At 41.9% G+C, this 18,141-nt stretch overlaps 1 protein-coding gene across 2 annotated transcripts in view; it reads left to right on the forward strand.

Annotated features, from left to right (window-relative positions):
• The window catches only part of LOC138284178 (aminopeptidase Ey-like), a 534,815-nt gene that overhangs the window by 319,371 nt on the left and 197,303 nt on the right, over nucleotides 1–18,141 (forward strand). For both annotated transcript variants that reach the window (XM_069222674.1, XM_069222675.1), the window contains exons 13-14: nucleotides 3,680–3,819; nucleotides 17,446–17,501. In XM_069222674.1, coding sequence (XP_069078775.1) covers nucleotides 3,680–3,819; nucleotides 17,446–17,501 — 196 coding nt within the window. The remainder of the gene's footprint in view (nucleotides 1–3,679; nucleotides 3,820–17,445; nucleotides 17,502–18,141) is intronic.

Consider the following 18,141-nt stretch of genomic DNA (forward strand, 5'->3'; position numbering starts at 1 on the left):
TTCATTTGGAGGGGAGTGATCACTACCCCTTATGAATAAACCTTAAAAAGGGTATGGTACCTAGGCAGTTTCACTTATTTGAGGAAAAGGCAATCAGTCTCTCACTTTATTGAGCTCATGGACAAAAAGTGTGCTCTTCCCCTACCTATAAACACTGTCGAATATTAAGATACGTTGCAGCCTGTTTAGATTTAAATGTGGATCAAATCAAATTTAAATATCAGGGAATCACGGTATCCTATTAAGAGAAGGGAAAATCTGTTAATATAGCCTCAATGTAAAAGGGAATTCAGTGCATGTCCTTGTGGATTGTCTGTGGTTTCTATCCCAATGGAAGGTCTTTTTAAAGTCTATCTTCTCAAAATATGGTATTAGGGATAGGGGACAAGCTATTAAATTATTGGCTGAAATTAGTTTTTTGATGTGACATGTGCCTTGGGGCAATTTTTTAATTCTGTTGATAATCTACTACAGTCAAATGGTGATAAGTCAATCAATCAGAGCGGAGCTCCCTTTTTAAGGAACAGTCATGTTTTAGAATATATAGATTTTATATCTGAATGCACCAGATGTTATTGTTTTATGTTTATGTTCATTTTGATTGTTTATATTGGATGAATGTGCGATTTTGGTTTTAGAATTTGTTTTCAAGACTATCGTCTAATTAAACATATGTTTTTGACTAAGTACAGACCTAATATATGCGGCATATAATATAGACATTTGTCTGTGATAATTATTATGAAACTTCAGCTTTGTCATTTATTGTGAAGTCATCGTGGTTAAGGCTTTATGACAGCATTCCCTGTGGAGCTTCAGGATCAAAGATCACATTATGTCACTTATTGAGATGCAATTAAGGTCAAAGAGTGTGTGATGTAACTTGCACTACCCCTGGAAATTTAGTGAATTCACGGCCATACGCTCACTTAAAATAATCAAATAGAATGTTTTGCTCACTTCCTAATGTACACAGACAAATCATGCAGACTCAGTTTATATGATTTCTATGAAATGTGGAATTCTAGAAAGTCTTCTAATTACTATTATTACTAACTATCTTTACAATGTAGGGCACTTTTGAAAATGCCTGCAATATAACCAATGCCTCTACTGGTCTTTTTAAAGTATGTTCATAACGGTTGCTAGTTAGAGGAGCTAGCTTTCTGCGCCTGTTACCTGATTCTCTGTATTAGAATCTCTCGTTCTTGTACGTGTTGATGTTGTATTGATCAATGAGGATGTGCATGATAACAAGACATTTTTATACACAAACAAGACATTTTCATACATGAACAAAGTTGCATCACCACTGTTAGATTCTCCTGTCATGAATTCTCCATCAACCCCCGCAATTAGATACGTGGTCAGACAGGCTCTGAGACCCAAGCCTGAAGATTAATGACTGACAGGTCACAGGTGAGGAAACACTTAGCTGGCAGCCAAACACACAAACATGAAGACTTAGATCAGATCCCACAGATAGGCAGCAACACTACAATGGTCCCTGGAGATTGGCCCCAATAAAACTCACACGGCCAGAGGGATGCATGCATTGCCAAAACACCATAAAGTTAACTGCCACATGTAGTTAGGTACACTTAGCCAATCAGGAATACACAGGGACTATGCGCCCTTCATGCCGGACATCTGGACACGTACTCGCTGGCCCACATTGCGTCCACATCAGGTCGAGGCGCACCTGCATCCCCTATCTGGAATTGTATTTATTACTCCTTTGCAACTGTTCACACTGCTCACATTTATACCAAGGAAGGAATGTTTTTCTGACTTTATTGCAACCAGAGAAAACATATATAAATTGCTTCAATTCGATGTACGATGAGAGGCAGTCCTGGGACCCCGGTTCTGTAACTGCTCTCCCGATGAGCTGAAATCTCAATTTTCAGGGCACATGGGATGCCCATTCTTGTATAGAGATGTAATTGTGATTTTGAGCATATTACTTAACAACTTTTATTAATGAAAAGGGCTCATATTGTAAACCCCTTTCCTTAGTATCCACTAAATATATTCATATAAAACGTGGCAGGATCATGAGGCAGAGGTATACAGTGAAGTGTCACTACATCCTCATGACTTGCTCCATGGTATAGAACTAGTTGTATCCCATAGACTGCATCGCACCAGCACTCTGAGTCTAGAGGAGGGAGGTGGACTTTTTTTTGTATGGACATTCTCAATGCATAATTGTGTGAACTCCCTCGAACCCATTGGATGGTATGTAGTCACAATATGTAGTCACAGTTGTTTTCCATCCTGGACAGCTACATCTGCAAAAAGCAAGTAGAACTGTCTTTCCAGATTGGAAAAAGAAGCAGGACACCCATATTAAAATCTGGTTGTTGCAGCAGTAATCTCTCTGTGAGTGAAAATGTTTTCCCCGTGTCTATACTCCAGAACATTATTTCCTATGCACAAAATATGATGGATTACGCAAGAGTACCTGGAGTAGCCTCCAAAATGTGATGATTTTGTGCATTTCCTTACAAATTCTACAAAGTTTTGTGAAGCACTGAAAGTGTGTAATTACCAAACCAGTGGCCAGATGTACCAGGAAGGCATTTTGCGATTCGGCAATATCGATTTCTTAAAAATCGCAAATGCTATTACTGAATCGCAAATTGCAATACCAGCCCCATTCGCACCTAAGGGCCTATAGGCCCATATTTGCGAATGTTTTGCATTTCCAAAATTGCGATTTCTTAACTGGAAATCGCAATTTTGGAACTGCAAAACCCCAGGGTGCTGGGGGCCTAAGGCCGCCTTTGCTGCCCCCCAAAATGTTTTTTAGGACATGCGAGGTGCACACATGCCAAAAGGGCATGTGTGCTTTACATGTACATTTTAAAAATGCATTTTAAATGCATTTTTAAAATTTGCACATGGTTACCACCAAGTTCAACTTGGTGGTAAATAGCGATTCCTTAATGCCCAATTTACATTAAGGAATTGCTTCTTACATGTGCTTAGAAATCCTAAATAAGGAATCCCTATTTGCAATTTCTTATTTAGAGAGTCGCAATTTGCAACTCTCTACACAGGGTCGCAATTTTAAGGAATCGCTATTTTAGCGATTCCTTAAAATTGCTTTCAGAATGCCTTTAATACATTCTGAAATAGGTTTTTGCATTCGCAAACGGGCATTCACACCGTTTGCGAATGAAAAAAGCTTTCATACATCTGGCCCCAAAAGCTATGTTCATGATGCATGGATTTAGACATTTTTGTGAATCAGGCAACTACAGCAGTAGTCCCGATGGCTATCTCTTTGTAGGTGTCAGCAACTAGATCCCCCTAGTATGGATCAATCTGTGATTGAAGAAGGGGTGAAGGAAATTAAACCCCTCCAACCTTCAGCCAAAGAATCTCTGTTAGACACTAAGGCAAAGAACTGTGTCTCAGATGCAGATATCAGACCCAGGAGTCAGCTGACCACTAACATGTTGTCTTTAATTGGCACTAAGTAGCTGGTTGTTGTGTGTCTCCTTTCTTGGCTTCCTCTTATGAGTTGATGGCTCTCTATACTCCCTAAACAAAGCATAGAAAGTATTATATGTACTTATCACTATTATTATTATTATTATTGTTATTATTAGTATTACTACTGTTAATGTACCACCTCACAGTACACTTTATTTTTTGTGTTTTCGCTTAGCTATGAACGATGCATTTAAGGTGGATGGGGGCAGCTCAGACTGGATACTGGCTAACCTCAATATGACTGGATATTACAGAGTTAACTATGACCAGAAGAACTGGAAGAGGATTATTCAGCAGTTGCATAAGGACCATACAGTAGGTTTGAATTTACCTGCATCTCACATCTCTTTTCTCAGAGTCTGCATGATACCCAGCATCCCCCAGCTGCTCCTTACCATTTTTAAAGAGTATGTTATCTATACATTCACTTTAAAAATACGATATTGAGAATAACAAAAATCAGACAAATTAAATCCATGAACTGCTAATACAATTGTCAACAAAAACTCCTTAATGACTGAGGAGCACAGGGCAAGTGGTATCAAAAGATCTGTTTTCTTCTACTGTTACCAGTTCAACATATTTAATTGTTTCATGAGTGTCATGGTCCTTATCAAGGTTGTAAAAATGACCTGTAAACAGTGGGATAAAAGTAGTCCCCCCAGCCACTGTGATTGGGGGGGAAGGTGGACACAAGCTCCATGCGCCCCCCAATATAGTACACTGACTGGATCTTGGATGTGTAAGGTGGTGTGCTGGGGGAGGGGTGCCCCCTCCAAGTACTGTGCAGGGGGACCCCCTCAAGTTTTGTTACGCCACTGTGTGTAAAATGGTTCTCCTGCCATCTACCAGGAACACAAAGCTGAATGCAATGGTATACAAATCAATCAATCAATCATTCAATCAAATACATTTCTTAAGAGCACTACTCACCCGGTAGGGTCTCAAGGTACTGGGAGGGGGCTAGGGGGCGGTTACTGCTTGAAAAGCCATGTTTTGAGGTGCTTTCTGAAGGTTAGGAGGTCCTGGGTCTTGCGTATTTTGGTGGGGAGGGGGTTCTAGGTTTTGGCGGCGAGGTGGGAGAAGGATCTGCCACCAGAGGTGGTGCGTTGGATGCGGGGTACTGTAGCTAGGTCGGCGGAGCAGAACTGTTGAGTTGGTATGTGGAACAAATCAAATTTGTTTCGTTTCTGTGTTTGAAAAGAGCCTCTAGAAGTATTTCAAGGGCCCAGACACCCTGTAAAATACTGCGAAAATGTAAGTAACAATGATTTGGATATAATTTACACTGAAGTAAAATCCAACTACACACTTTCCCCAAAATGCTCCAGGCCTGGTGCTTGTTTTGAAATCATCCACTGCAATATATCTTTCATCTTGGATATCCTGGCTCCACTCAAAATAAAACAAAACAAAGAATACATTGGCATCAAATTTACCAATAAAAGGAACAATTGTCTGCCTGAGATGAAATGCATTAGCTTTAACCTTTAACACAACATCTTGAAAAGTAGTGGATCAATGTTTGAAAGTGTGGTGAAATCATCCAGATCTAGTTACAGTTAGGAAACCAACCATGTATTCAGGCTACCACCCCTAATGGAACATATATTACACTGGAAGAAAGAGAGCTTTTTTTGTTGATAGGAGATATGACTAAACTCCTAGTGTTGGACAGAAAAAGCCAGCCCACTGCTGTTCAACTAGACCCCAAATCTATGAACACATTCACCTCACCGTCTTCCTGGTGATGCTAGTCAGTTCTTGTTCATTGCCTAAATCAAAGCTCTCCTTGCTGCTTAACATCCTGCCACAGATCCAAACCGGCCACCAAATAGAACTCTGTCATGGTGTGCCTGGACTATTAACCGACCACCAAATAGAACTCTGTCATGGTGTGCCTGGACTTTTTTTTTGTATTTTCAAAAACAAAAACGCAAAACAGTACTCCTGCTGTCTCTGAAGCTTTCTGCCAGTGTACCAAACAGACTAGTCATTTATTCTTGCCCAGGGCCACCATGCCAACCACGGTGGTCCCGGGTAGAAAGTACTCCTTCCAAAACCACAGAGCAGGCAATTTTGTGGTGGCTGTGTTGTCACAATATGTTTCTGATATAGAGTTTCCTCCACCTCTAAATGAGAAGAAGGTGGATATGTCATCTGCTAATTTTTGTAAGATGCTCCGTTACCACCTACCTCTTAATAAGGCCCTGATTATAAGTGGTATTTCAATGCTACCCCTCATTACTGCAAATTAATTGGTGGCATGTGAACAGTACCTTTTACTTTAAAACACAGTTGATAAACTGAGAATTTTGACAAAATGTATGTAAATGCTTGTCAAAAACATTTAGCTTTATTTGTTCTCCTTTTTATGCATTAGAGGTAGAGGAGGTGGTGGAAATTAACTTCACCAATTCCCAGAAGCATAATACAATGGGTTTGCGATTTCCAATGTTACATTAGTAATCTTTGGCCATTCCCAGTTTCAAAGTAGAATGATCCAACTATATTCCTGATTGAGTTTGAAATTCCCATCAGTCCAGGAGTAGCATTCTGTGATAAATCTACCAGTCCTAATTGACAAAAACAAATTATTTTGAGAGTTGCAACTAATGCTGCTCCTAAGTGTGCATGTGAGAGCTATGAAGATTTAAGGACAAATGAAAGCTTTTCAGAACTGTCTGATTGAAAAACTTTAACCCTGTAGCATACAATGAAAATATCATATTGGACATAAAGCACAAACAAGAGCTTCAAAATGCAGGAAACATGGTCGGTCAACTGTGGCCTTCTTTTCGATAAGTCTTGCATTTGTAATTACAATTTACAAAAGAAATTAGGCAGTGATAAAAGCCTCAGTTTGTGATTTATGGTCAATGGGGTATTTTCATTGCAGTAGGAATACCACAATGTGCTACAAACCCACCCAGTCCCATTTAGTTTTACTGCAGATTAACCCAAACTTTCTTTACCAAATACTTTTCCTCCTTTAAATAGTGCAACTATATAAAATGAAATAGATGGCATCTCTCTGGGTCTTAGCCTCTACAGCATTGTGTAGAAAAGACTGATGAACCAGCTCACAATATGGGTTATCTTTGAAGTTTCTTCTTTCCAGTGTAAAAAAGCTTCCAAGCCACTGAAAAACAAGCAATAGGCATGTGTTAACAGGTGACACCTCTTGGTCGCTGTTAGAAATGGGGTCTTTGGTTGGCAGTCAGGTTAGCACTGTTCAAGCAAGGACCCCCACTCTAGTCAGGGTAAAAGAGAATCACCCTCAGCTAACCCCTGGTTAACCCCTTGGTAGCTTGGCAGAGCAGTAGGCTTAACTTCAGAGAGCTAGGTGTAAAGTATTTGTACCAACACACACAGTAACTTAATGAAAACACTACAAAATGACACAACACAGGTTTAAAACAAATAGGAAATATTTATCTAAACAAAACAAGACCAAAACGGCAAAAATCCACCATACACAAGTCAAGTTATGAATTTTTAAAGATTAAATCCAAATATAGCGCTTAGGAACACAAAATGCTTTGATGAGGTGTTAACACGGCATCGTGACGGCGTTGTTCCCAACAATCTGACACCAGCGGCGCCGGCCACGGAGTCACGTAGACCCCCAGGTACAGTACCTTGGTGAAGAATGGAATCAAGCCGATGAGTGAAGTCAGGGATTGCGCCATCTGTGCGAAATGTTGATTCCGCGCACTTTGAGCGGCATCAGTCACGGCGTGGTGCAGTGACTTCCACAGAATTGTGGACTTCGGCAGGGCTGCAGCGGTGTCGGGCCTGACAGGTCGTCGCGTTCCAGCGAAGATCACAGAGTTTTATGCAGGCGGCGTCACCGTATTCAGCAGCGGCGTCTGTCCGGAGTCGTCCGAAGTCGACTTCCTTGAGTTTTCACCAGTTTTTCCTTTCAAGGGCCCAGGGCCTGGATAGGGCACCACTTGTCAGGGCAGGAGTCTCAGAAGAGAGTCCAGGTGCTGGTAAGGGAAGTCTTTGATGGCCCTGAGACTTCAGAACAGGGGCAAGCTCAGTCCAAGCCCTTGGAGAGTCCTTCTCAAGCAGGAATATACCACAAAGTCCAGTCTTTGTCCCCTTGCACAGGCGGAAGCAGCAACTGCAGGATAGCTTCACAAAGCAGGCAGGGCAGCACTTCTCCCCAGCTCTTCTCCAGGCAGAGGTTCCTCTTGATGTCCAGAAGTGATCTAAATCTGTGGTTTTGGGTACCCTTCTTATACCCAATTTCTCCTTTGAAGTAGGCCTACTTCAAAGTAAAGTCTCTTTTGAATGTGAAATCCTGCCTTGCCCAGGCCAGGCCCCAGACACTCACCAGGGGGTTGGAGACTGCATTGTGTGGGGGCAGGCACAGCCTTTTCAGGTGTGAGTAACCACTCCTCTCCTCTCTCCTAGCACAGATGGCTCATCGGGATATGCAGGCTACACCCCAGCTCCCTTTGTGTCAATGTCTAGTGGGAGGTGCAACTAGCCCAACTGTCAAACTGACCCAGAGGGGGAATCCCCAAACAGGCAGAGTCACAGAAATGGTATAAGCAAGAAAATGCTCACTTTCTAAAAAAGTGGCATTTTCAAACACACAATCTTAAAATCAACTTTACCAAAAGGTGTATTTTTAAATTGTGAGCTCAGAGACCCCAAACTCCATATGTCCATCCGCTCCCAAAGGGAATCTACACTTTAATCAGATTTAAAGGTAGCCCCCTATGTTAATCTATGAGAGGGACAGGCCTTGCAACAGTAAAAAACTAATTTAGCAATATTTCACTGTCAGGACACATAAAACACATTACTATGTGTTCTACCTTAACCACACACTCCCTTGGGGCTACCTAGGGCCTACCTTAGGGGTGTCTTACATGTAAGAAAAGGGAAGGTTTAGGCCTGGCAAGTGGGTACACTTGGCAAGTTAAATTTACAGTTAAAACTGCTCACACAGACACTGCAGTGGCAGGTCTGAGACATAATTACAGAGCTACGTATGTGGGTGGCACAACCAGTGCTGCAGGCCCACTAGTAGCATTTGATGTACAGGCCCTGACACTTCTAGTGCACTTTACTAGGAACTTACTAGTAGACCAAATATGCCAATCATGGATAAACCAATTACATACACATTTTGTAAAGGAGCACTTGCACTTTAGCACTGGTTAGCAGTGGTAAAGTGCCCAGAGTAAAAAAAACAGTAAAATCAGAGTCCAGCACCCATCAATAACCTGGAAAACAGATGCAAAAGGTTAACTGAGACCACGCCAAGGACGAAAACTTTAACGGTCACCCCCAAGCCATCTCCCATTGTAGAAATGAGAATTTTTCATTCAGGAACTATAAACAGGAAACATGGGTATTGTTGGTCTAATACCACCTCTTTAATGATCTTAAGGTGTATAGAGCCTGCATCCTTGGTGTGTTGCAGGTATGGTATTGTTGTCAGAATATGGGCTTCATAAATATTTTTTCCTAAATATCATTAAAGAAAATACTGCCCCATTTGAGTTAATACTCCAAAATCTACATTCAATGGTAATTATTTTTGAAAACAGCATTCATGTCAGACTATATTTCTGCTTGCAACATTGTGACTGTTAGAAACTGGGTTTCTGGTTAGCAGGGGTATACACACTGTCCAAGCAGAAGCCACAGTTCCAGTCAGGGTAAGTCAGTTACACACCATAAATGAACCTCTGCTCATCCCTTGGTAGCTTGGCACAGAGCAGGTAGGCTTAATTAAAGTGTAAGGTATTTGTGCAGCTCTTCATACAGTAAAACAGTGAAAACGCCACACAAAAAGATACCACACCTGGTCAGCAAAATATAACTCAATTTAATAAATAAAACACAACCAAAAAAACAACCATCCAATAAGTAGAACTTAAGTTATGATTTTTTAAAGAATACAGGCCCTGGGTACATGCAGTGCCCTTTACTTGGGACTTACAAGTAAATTACATATGCCAATTTTGGCTAAGCCAATGTTACCATGTTCTAAGCAGAAAGCACATGCACTTTAGCATTGGTTAGCAGTGGTAAAGTGCCCAGAGTCCTAAGGCCAACAAAAACTGGTCAGAAAAATAGGAAGAAGGCAGCAAAAGGTTTAGGGATAACACTGCAAAAAGGGCCCGGTCCAACACCTGTAATGTTCAGGATGTATCAGTTCGGGCATGTATGGTTTCAGGCTTGAGGAAAGCGCTTTGCTCAGTATCTTAAGGTCGGTATTAAGCATCAAGTGTAGTCTGTAATCATCTGCCCTGGCCTCTCGTGCTGAGATCTTTGGCTAGGGCACCGCTGAGACTTCCATTGCCGAATTCAGAAGCCTCCCCAACGTGCGTTCCTCCTTGTATAGGGTCTGTAGGTGTGGGGTCAGTATCTCAGCATAGGCTGCATAAAACTCAAGTGGGAGGCCATCAAGTCCCTGTTATTTGCCTGATGCCATGCCCTAAATCGTAGCCTTGATTTCTGGGTCTGTTATCTCTACCATTAGCCTTGCATCCTTCACTTTTGAAAGTTTCCACATCGTCACCCGATGCAGGAGTGCCACCAGGTCTCCCATAGAGCCCAGTCCTTGGAATCCGTAAAGCTTCATGTAATAATCTCATAACACTGCATTAATGTCAGGAGGGGAGTGAAGAGAATTGCCCAGTCTCTTGACTTCACATGTATGATCGGGGAGCCCCTACCCTCCTTTCAGGCCAAATATGCCAGCATACGTCTCAGTCTACCCTCCTCTTTGTGTGTGCAAGCCACGTATTCTCTATTATAGTGACACCACAAATGTTCCATCATCATTTTATATTGATCAAGAGCTTCAAGCAGTTTAGCAGGGGCTTCCGGGTCTATGCCATGCGTGTTGCCTAGGCGATAAAGTGTGGTGTCTAGTTGGGACAACTCTCAGTTAAGCTCCCAGCGGATCCCCACTGTGTGGCTCAGGCAGTGTCCCGAGATGACTGTCTTGAATGCATCCCACTACACTAGTTTGTCTGAAGCAGTACCAGAGTTATCTTCAAAGTAGTGGGTTATCCAGTCATACAGCATATCCTGGAACGGCACGTCCTTGAGGGCTGCTGTATGGAGATTCCATGTCGGTATCGCAGGACGTTCATCAACCGGTTACAGGGTCAGCTTGAGAGGGCTGTGATCTGACAACATTCTGCCCAATTATTCAGTGTGTTTAACAAATCAGCAAGGTCCCCTTCGAGCAGATATACCTATCTGTCCTGGTATAGCAGTTGATGCATGCCAGAGTAATAAGAGTAGTCCCTGTTGTGAGTGTATTGTGTGTGCCACACGTCTTCCATGTCTCAATGTGTGAGCTGGCTACCAGTCAAGAAGCGAATCACCTTCAAGCTTCTCACCTACATGTACAAGGCCATACACAATGCAGGACCTGCCTACCTGAACCACTGCGTCTCCTTCCACACTCCACCCGATCCCTCAGCTCTGCCGCGATGGCCCAGGCCACCATCCCTCGCATCCACAAAACCACCGCTGGAGGACGATCTTTTATCTACACTGTAGAGCTAGAACAACCTTCTCCTGCACCTCAGACAAAGCCCGTTGCTCACCATCTTCAGGAAGAACCTCAAGACGTGACTCTTCGGATGAGGCCCGTCACCTCCCCACCAGCGCCTTGAGACCTTCACAGGTGAGAGGCTGCGCTTTACAAATACTGATTGATTGATTGAGCCAATCTGTCTTACCTTTCGCTGTCTTGTACTTCTGTATCCTGGGCAAGGGCAGGGTGGAGCATTCTAATTTAGGCCCTGATTTATACTTTTTGGTGCAAAACTGGCTTGCACCATTTCGGAGCACCAGCCGGGCACCATATTTATGGAATGGTGAAAGCCAGTGCAAAGGGTAGGCTAGCGTAAAAAAAATGACATGAGCTGGGTGGGGTTCCGGTATGGAAGAAGGGGGTTTTGCTCCAAACAATGACGTTAGGCAGGTTAGAGTAAAAAAGAAATGACTCTAACCAGCCTAGCATCATTTTCTGATGCAAAACCATCCATACCACATGACAGGAGTCATTACCACCACCCCAGTGGCCTGCAGAGGGAACCAGGTTCCCCTGGATATGGCCATTGCACCCGGTGCCATGTAGGGGGTCCCATTTCAGGGCCCCCAATGGTTCTTAAAAAAATAATATTTACCTGTACTTACCTATACTTACCTGGGATGGGGTCCCCCATCCTCTGATGTCCCTCTGGTGTGGGTGGTGTGGGTAGGGGTGTTCCTGGGGCCTGGGGAGGGCACCTGTGGGCTTATTCCATGGTGTTCCACCATGGAAATAGGCCCACAGGTACCCTAACGCCTGCTCTGACCCAGGCTTTAAATAATGGTGCAAAGCAGGCTTTGAACCATTATTTGACCCCTCCTCCCCTGTGCGTGATTTTAGCACAGGTAAATAAATATGTTGCTAAGGCCATAGAGTCATTTTTTGACCAGGAATGCCTAATTTGCGTCTCATTGACGCAAAGTAGGTTTCCACGTCCAGAAAATGACTTTTCCTCCATAAAGCCAAAGTATAAATATGGAGTTAGTTTTTCACCGAATCTACGTTAAAAAAAATGATGCAAATTCAGCGCAAAACAAGTATAAATATGCCCCTAAGTGCCCAGGACACAAAAAAAATCTTGCCTCAGAAGCTGGGCCCTCTCTGTCAACCCGCTCATTTGCGTCGAGAGAGATGTCAAGAATGTAGAGTAGTCCTGATTTGGGGCATGTATGTTTCAAAGTAATATCATTTTACCACACAGTCTACCCTCCACCAGGACATATCTCCCCTCTTTTTCAGTTATTCCTGTTGGATCTTCAAAAGGGGCCAGACAAGTGCTCCCTGTGCAAACAGGATATGTGGTAGCATGTATCTGACTATGCCAGTGGCATTGCAACCTTTCAGCCTCTATTATTTTGAGGTGGGTTTTCTGAAGCATGGTTATGTGAACCACACAGCACCTGAGGTGCATTTGTTTCTTTTGTCTTTCAGCCACCACCCACATACCACGAATGATCTAAGTTATGAGTTTAAACTCATGTAGTGTACCCCATGTGATGGATTCCTGCACATGTCCGGGCCCCTGACACCCATACTCCATCATGTCCCTCCTTGCATCCACCACCACATAAAAGGTGCATGTGAAAAAGCAAATCCAACAAACAAAAAGCAAGTGAAAACTGTAACCCCAGCAACCGAGCCCTAGAGCAGACCAGCAACAGCTGGCCACCCTAACTAGTCAAGGCTAAAAAACAGTAATTTCCATTGAACTCCATGACTAGTGTATGAGATCAGAGGTAGGGGTAGGCCTGAGGTCCCTCCAGCACTCCACTCTTACCTCACCAGCCTCCAGAAGGACTTTCACCCTGGCCTGAGGGCTGTGCGGGTTGAGTGGTACCCCTCATGTTCTTGAGCCCACATCACTTATTTCAAACAATCTTGTCAGACATTTGTGGGGTGACTATAGAGGGACTAAACTCCAATTGGTCAGGACCGTCTGATTGCGATTTTTCCAACCTTTGTCTTGAGGATGAGTTCCACCACGTTATCTGTGCCCCTGACCTCTGACCTCTGTCAGCTCTCCAGCATCCTGGCTGCTGCCTTGTCTCAGTCTGTTTGAGATTTGGAGGGCTTGGACATTGTCCTGTCCCATGTGGTCCATCGAGGTCGCCAGTTGGTCCTTTGGTGTTCCCTGCCAGTTGGAGCAGTCTGCTACGGCCTTGGTGTTCCAGCACAGTACTCTTCAATCCAGGACCAGGCTTCTTCTGGGTCCTGGCAGAAATGCAACTTGCCATCTTCCAAGATTTTCAGTTTTGCAGGACACATGAGAGTAGTGTGAGCCCTTCTCACTCAGAGCCTTCTTAACTGTCAGAAAAGATGGGCCATCTAGCCTGAATCACCACTAGGTAATCCAGGAACATCGTCACTTGGCTGTTGTTCATACCAAAGGTACAACAGAACACAAAAGTCATTTCAGCACTCCAGTTGCACCCACACCCTCTCACACTAGCTAGCCGACCCAACATGGCCAAATGCTGGGAAGAATAAAGCACTTATTCTGAACCCTGTAACTTTCCCACAGGAAAGTGCATCAGAAAATGTCAGGACATCTTCCCAGTACAGTAATGACAGGGTCTAATAGATCGTGAAAAACTGTGCACACAACACAACAAACACTTAGCAATACAACTATTAACTCCAGACCATATCTGCAGGTAAAGTACTCATCTGCAATGCAATAGAGCAACATGAGATTCTACCATTCAGACACAACACTGACCGACTCCATTGCACACAAACTGAAATAAACACAACACAAGTCAATAACAAATGTACTCAGCCTCCTTTACCACGCTCCTGACAAATTACCCATGTCTACAGGAAGACAATTGGTCTTAGAACAAATTCCTGTAAAAAGTGTGCTCAAAATCACGCAGTATTACATTTCTCCACATTTTCACTCTTAAGCGTACTTCCCCTGAAACCCCTCATGACATGGTACTTCTCTTGCGCCACAGCACACCCATTGGTAATCCCCTATGGAACTTCTCACAACAGGGTACTATTCTTCCCTGACTTCGCACACTATGGGGTACTCCTCTTTGCAATTTCTCATTACAAGGCAGCACATTCCCCAACTTCAAATACTATGAGGTCTTACAGCCCCTCGCAACAAGGTGCTACTCTTGTCCAATTTTGCATTGTCTGGGTGTATTTCCAATTACAACCTCAAGTGTCCCAATGAGTGAAATAACACTGTGTGATACTGAAACTCGCTTTCATATCATGCAACAGCTTTGATCACATCTAGGATAAACTCCCCAGAAATGTAATTTTATTTTAAGTATTGAGTTAGTCATTCCTAAATCTGGCAGATGGATTGCCATAGGGATCAAATATGATTCATCTTTTTATGGGGCCATGTACGTATACTGTCTCCATAAACAGGAACATAAACTTTCTCACTCCATAGTTGGCCCATTAATTCAATTTGAAATTGAACATCCTATTAATTACCTGGTGTCACTGCTATGCTATAATCTCCTGGAACAATAGGTTCTTTCAATTAGTTTTCATACATCCCATTTGAAATTAATGCTAAGTTCCAGACTCGAACAGCAGTTCAGTTGTGGGACCACCAGTATTTACAATATCTTTGGGATGCCCCTTTAACTCACGCACTTTGGCTTGTAAAAAACACTCTACATTAGTACATTGCCCTTATAGATTACTTCATTTACTTTTATAAATGGCTTCCCAGCTTTGCAACTCTTTGCAAGGTGTCCTTTTTTTAACACTGTTTGGCTCTCACATTCATGGCAAGATGCCCCTTGTTGTTAGCCATGTGTCCTAAAGTTCCATAACTGAACAATATCCCTTGAATTTGAAATTAACATTTGAATAGCTTATTTAGTTTTCCTTTGCTTTAACAGCAATGTTTTGTACTACAGCTAAACCCATTCATTCCTTCTCAGTTTTTTCAACACAGTCCATTGAAACCTTTCCCTAATGAGCTAATCTAAACCCATGCCAAATTTTCAGGGCAAGCCTAACTTCCTCAATGTGATGATGTATTCCTTTCACTTTCTTCCTAATTTTGTTCCTTCATTTGCAAATCATAACACCCCAACATAGTTCCAGCAATCCAACATAGTTCCAGGTTTGGGTAAATAGTGCAAATCTAGTTGTTATCTAATTGTTTAATGCACAGCTCATACTCATTACATCTAATTGTTTAATCAGGTTCAGCTAGTTTTTTAAAATCTTCTTGACCCTCACCACCTAGAAAATGCATACGATTAGAGAGGTTTAGCTTTCCGCTAGAAGGTTGAGGCCACAGACCTTGCTTGGCATATTTACCAACTATATTCTTCTATATTGCCATTTGATAGAAGGGTTTCCTGGGGGAGGTGAGGAAAAATGGTGAAGCTGTAATGTTCTGATAGACTGAGGAAGTTGACTGATATAACAACCTATACCAAATACAATTCACAGCACTAGAAAGTTAACAGCAGCAGATAACACAACATTAGCTCACTTTTGCATCTGAAGCAATAGTTGAGAAGAAATTGTTGGTGTATTCTTTGTAGAGATGTGTTGTCTTTACTCCCCCCAAAAAAAAAAAATTGCATGTATGTCAATGATGGTAGACAGACATTAAGCTTTATAATAAAATGACAAGACATACAAGGCCTTTTTGGGGTTGCAAAGGCTCTGATTCATAGTTAGCAACCACAAAAATGCATTTTGCAATATACTAAGCCCATTTTATTAACTCTTTTGGGACTTATAAAATGGTTTTAGAAATGGATAATGCATCACTGTTTGGAAGTGAAATTTTGTAGGTGCCCTTCAAATTACAATTCCTTTCCATATTTAGGACTGAAATAGCAGTCATAAACCATAGACAAATTATGGCTCCCAAGATGGATTGGCAACCCATTCTTTAAAGAGAAAGGCTCCCCTTGGCTCCACTTCCACTTCATGAATTTAAGGAAAGATTGTTAGCAAGTAGGCAGTGGTCCATGGGACCAATGCCATCTCTCAGACTATTTAAAAAAGTAAACCATTCTTTTTAAACACAGTGTTTTTTCCTTTAAGAAAAAGGTGCTGTATTGAAATAAACATTTGCAATATTGAAAGGAAATCACAAAGATGGTGGGAAGCTGGCCCCAGCTGACCCCCATCCCAAAGCGTTGCAAACTATTCCGAGGCATGTAGGTAGGTTGGTTAAATTAATGATTTACTTGTCACAAAAATACTGGTCTCACACTGCAACTAGCATTTTTGATGAGTATTATAGTGCATCTGTCCCTAAATTTCTTAAGTAACACGATAACAATAAATGGCAGCTTTATCATGAAAATTCCTACCTACCTCACAGCTCTTGTAAAAGAAAACTGCCATCCTTAGGTGTATGCACCTAGCAGTACCATAATGTGCCTTATTTAAGACAAAACTACCCACTGAAGTAATGGTGAGTGATATGTGTTCTCCTGCAGTGGCTCCTGCATCAAAGTTGCCAAGTGTGCATATGGAATCACCTAGGGCATGTGAGCCCACCACTTGCGTGTTGCTTAGGGTGATACTAGGACAATGTTTAACAGACATGAGTAGTATACAGCTGACACAATTAGAACAATGCCTGACTCTTTCTTAAAAGTGACAATGGGTATTGTGTGATTGCAGTTTGTGCTTGGAGTTTACTGAGTGTCTGACCTTGCCTGAACATGATGCAGGTGCTTGAGCTGCTATTAATTAGATTTCTGTGTAAAAATCACCACAGAATGAAATGGTGCACTAACAGCTTTTAGTGCAACATAGTCCAGGTCCAAATACCAGCAATAACTCAAATTTAGCAGATTAGAGTAGATATTTTTGCCACTGTTGTGGTGCAACAGTTTCCCATTACCATTGTGAAGAAGGAGGCCACAGGATTGAGTACAATTGATACATACAAGTTTATTCTGGTCTGCACATCAGCCATAGTAGTATCAGGTAACACCCTTCAACTGTACTACCACACTCCACAGAGCATAGATAAACACATTATAATATGGAACACCAAGTAAATAAATTGTGAATGATAACTTAGAGATGCATAGGTATGCAGACATGCATAGAACTCCACAGTTTAGTATACTTCACTATACTTAATTGCACATATATGAATCTTGACCGTATCTGTCTTCATGGTACATGGATGCAGCGTTAAGAATAGTAAATCTATATTTACCAATATATATCTATCTCCAGAATATTTTGGTTGAAAATATTTTTGATATAGTTTGTCTGTAGTGCAATATTTCTGTAGATTATATTTTGACATTCAGCCATATTTTTAGAAATGTTAGAAAAAGGTAGAACTACTCCTTTCTAACTCCTTGGATAACTGATATTAAACCGCTGCTATTACTTTGCAGGTTATTTCAGTTATTAATCGTGCACAGATAATTGATGATGCCTTCAACTTGGCAAGGTAAGTTCAAAGTGTGTCCTACTTGTTTACTAAGTCCTTCATTGAAATTATGCACTCATAACTTATAATGTGGATTGAAAACCTGGTAAGAGCTTAATCGACATGAATAGTTACTTGACTGTAATCTCATCTTTGAATCTCCAAGTAGGAGTGAGGCCTCTTCTCTTGCTTTAGGCCTTTTTAGCTTCTGTAAGTGGATGGAACGGTCAACACATTAAAGATACATGAATAAAAGGAATGCATGTTGATGTAGACCAAGCCTGCTAATAAGTACCTTAGAATCTTAAAGGTATTTAACAATGAGCACCTTAAGTTATGAGAGGGTGGAGGCTCAGAGTCAACGGGCAGTGGGAGACAGGTTAGGAGCAAAGAAGGGTGCTAAGGATTTTCGGATAACCAAGGATTCTTTCTATTCTAGCAAAACCCAGCAACTGAGCTGAATGCAGCTCAAGTATAAACACAATTTAGAACTAATTGTGATCAAATAATTCAAAATACATTTTCATCACTCAAAGATAAATTAATGAGGGTGTCGGACTAAATCAATTGGCAGTATTTGCAGACAGTTGAGAAAACAACAGAATTGACAGTTACCTCAGAAAATCAGTCAAGATATATTTTCTTAACTATTGAACATTGT

The sequence above is a fragment of the Pleurodeles waltl genome, chromosome 3_1 (assembly GCF_031143425.1).
Source record: "Pleurodeles waltl isolate 20211129_DDA chromosome 3_1, aPleWal1.hap1.20221129, whole genome shotgun sequence".
Lineage (NCBI taxonomy): Eukaryota > Metazoa > Chordata > Amphibia > Caudata > Salamandridae > Pleurodeles > Pleurodeles waltl.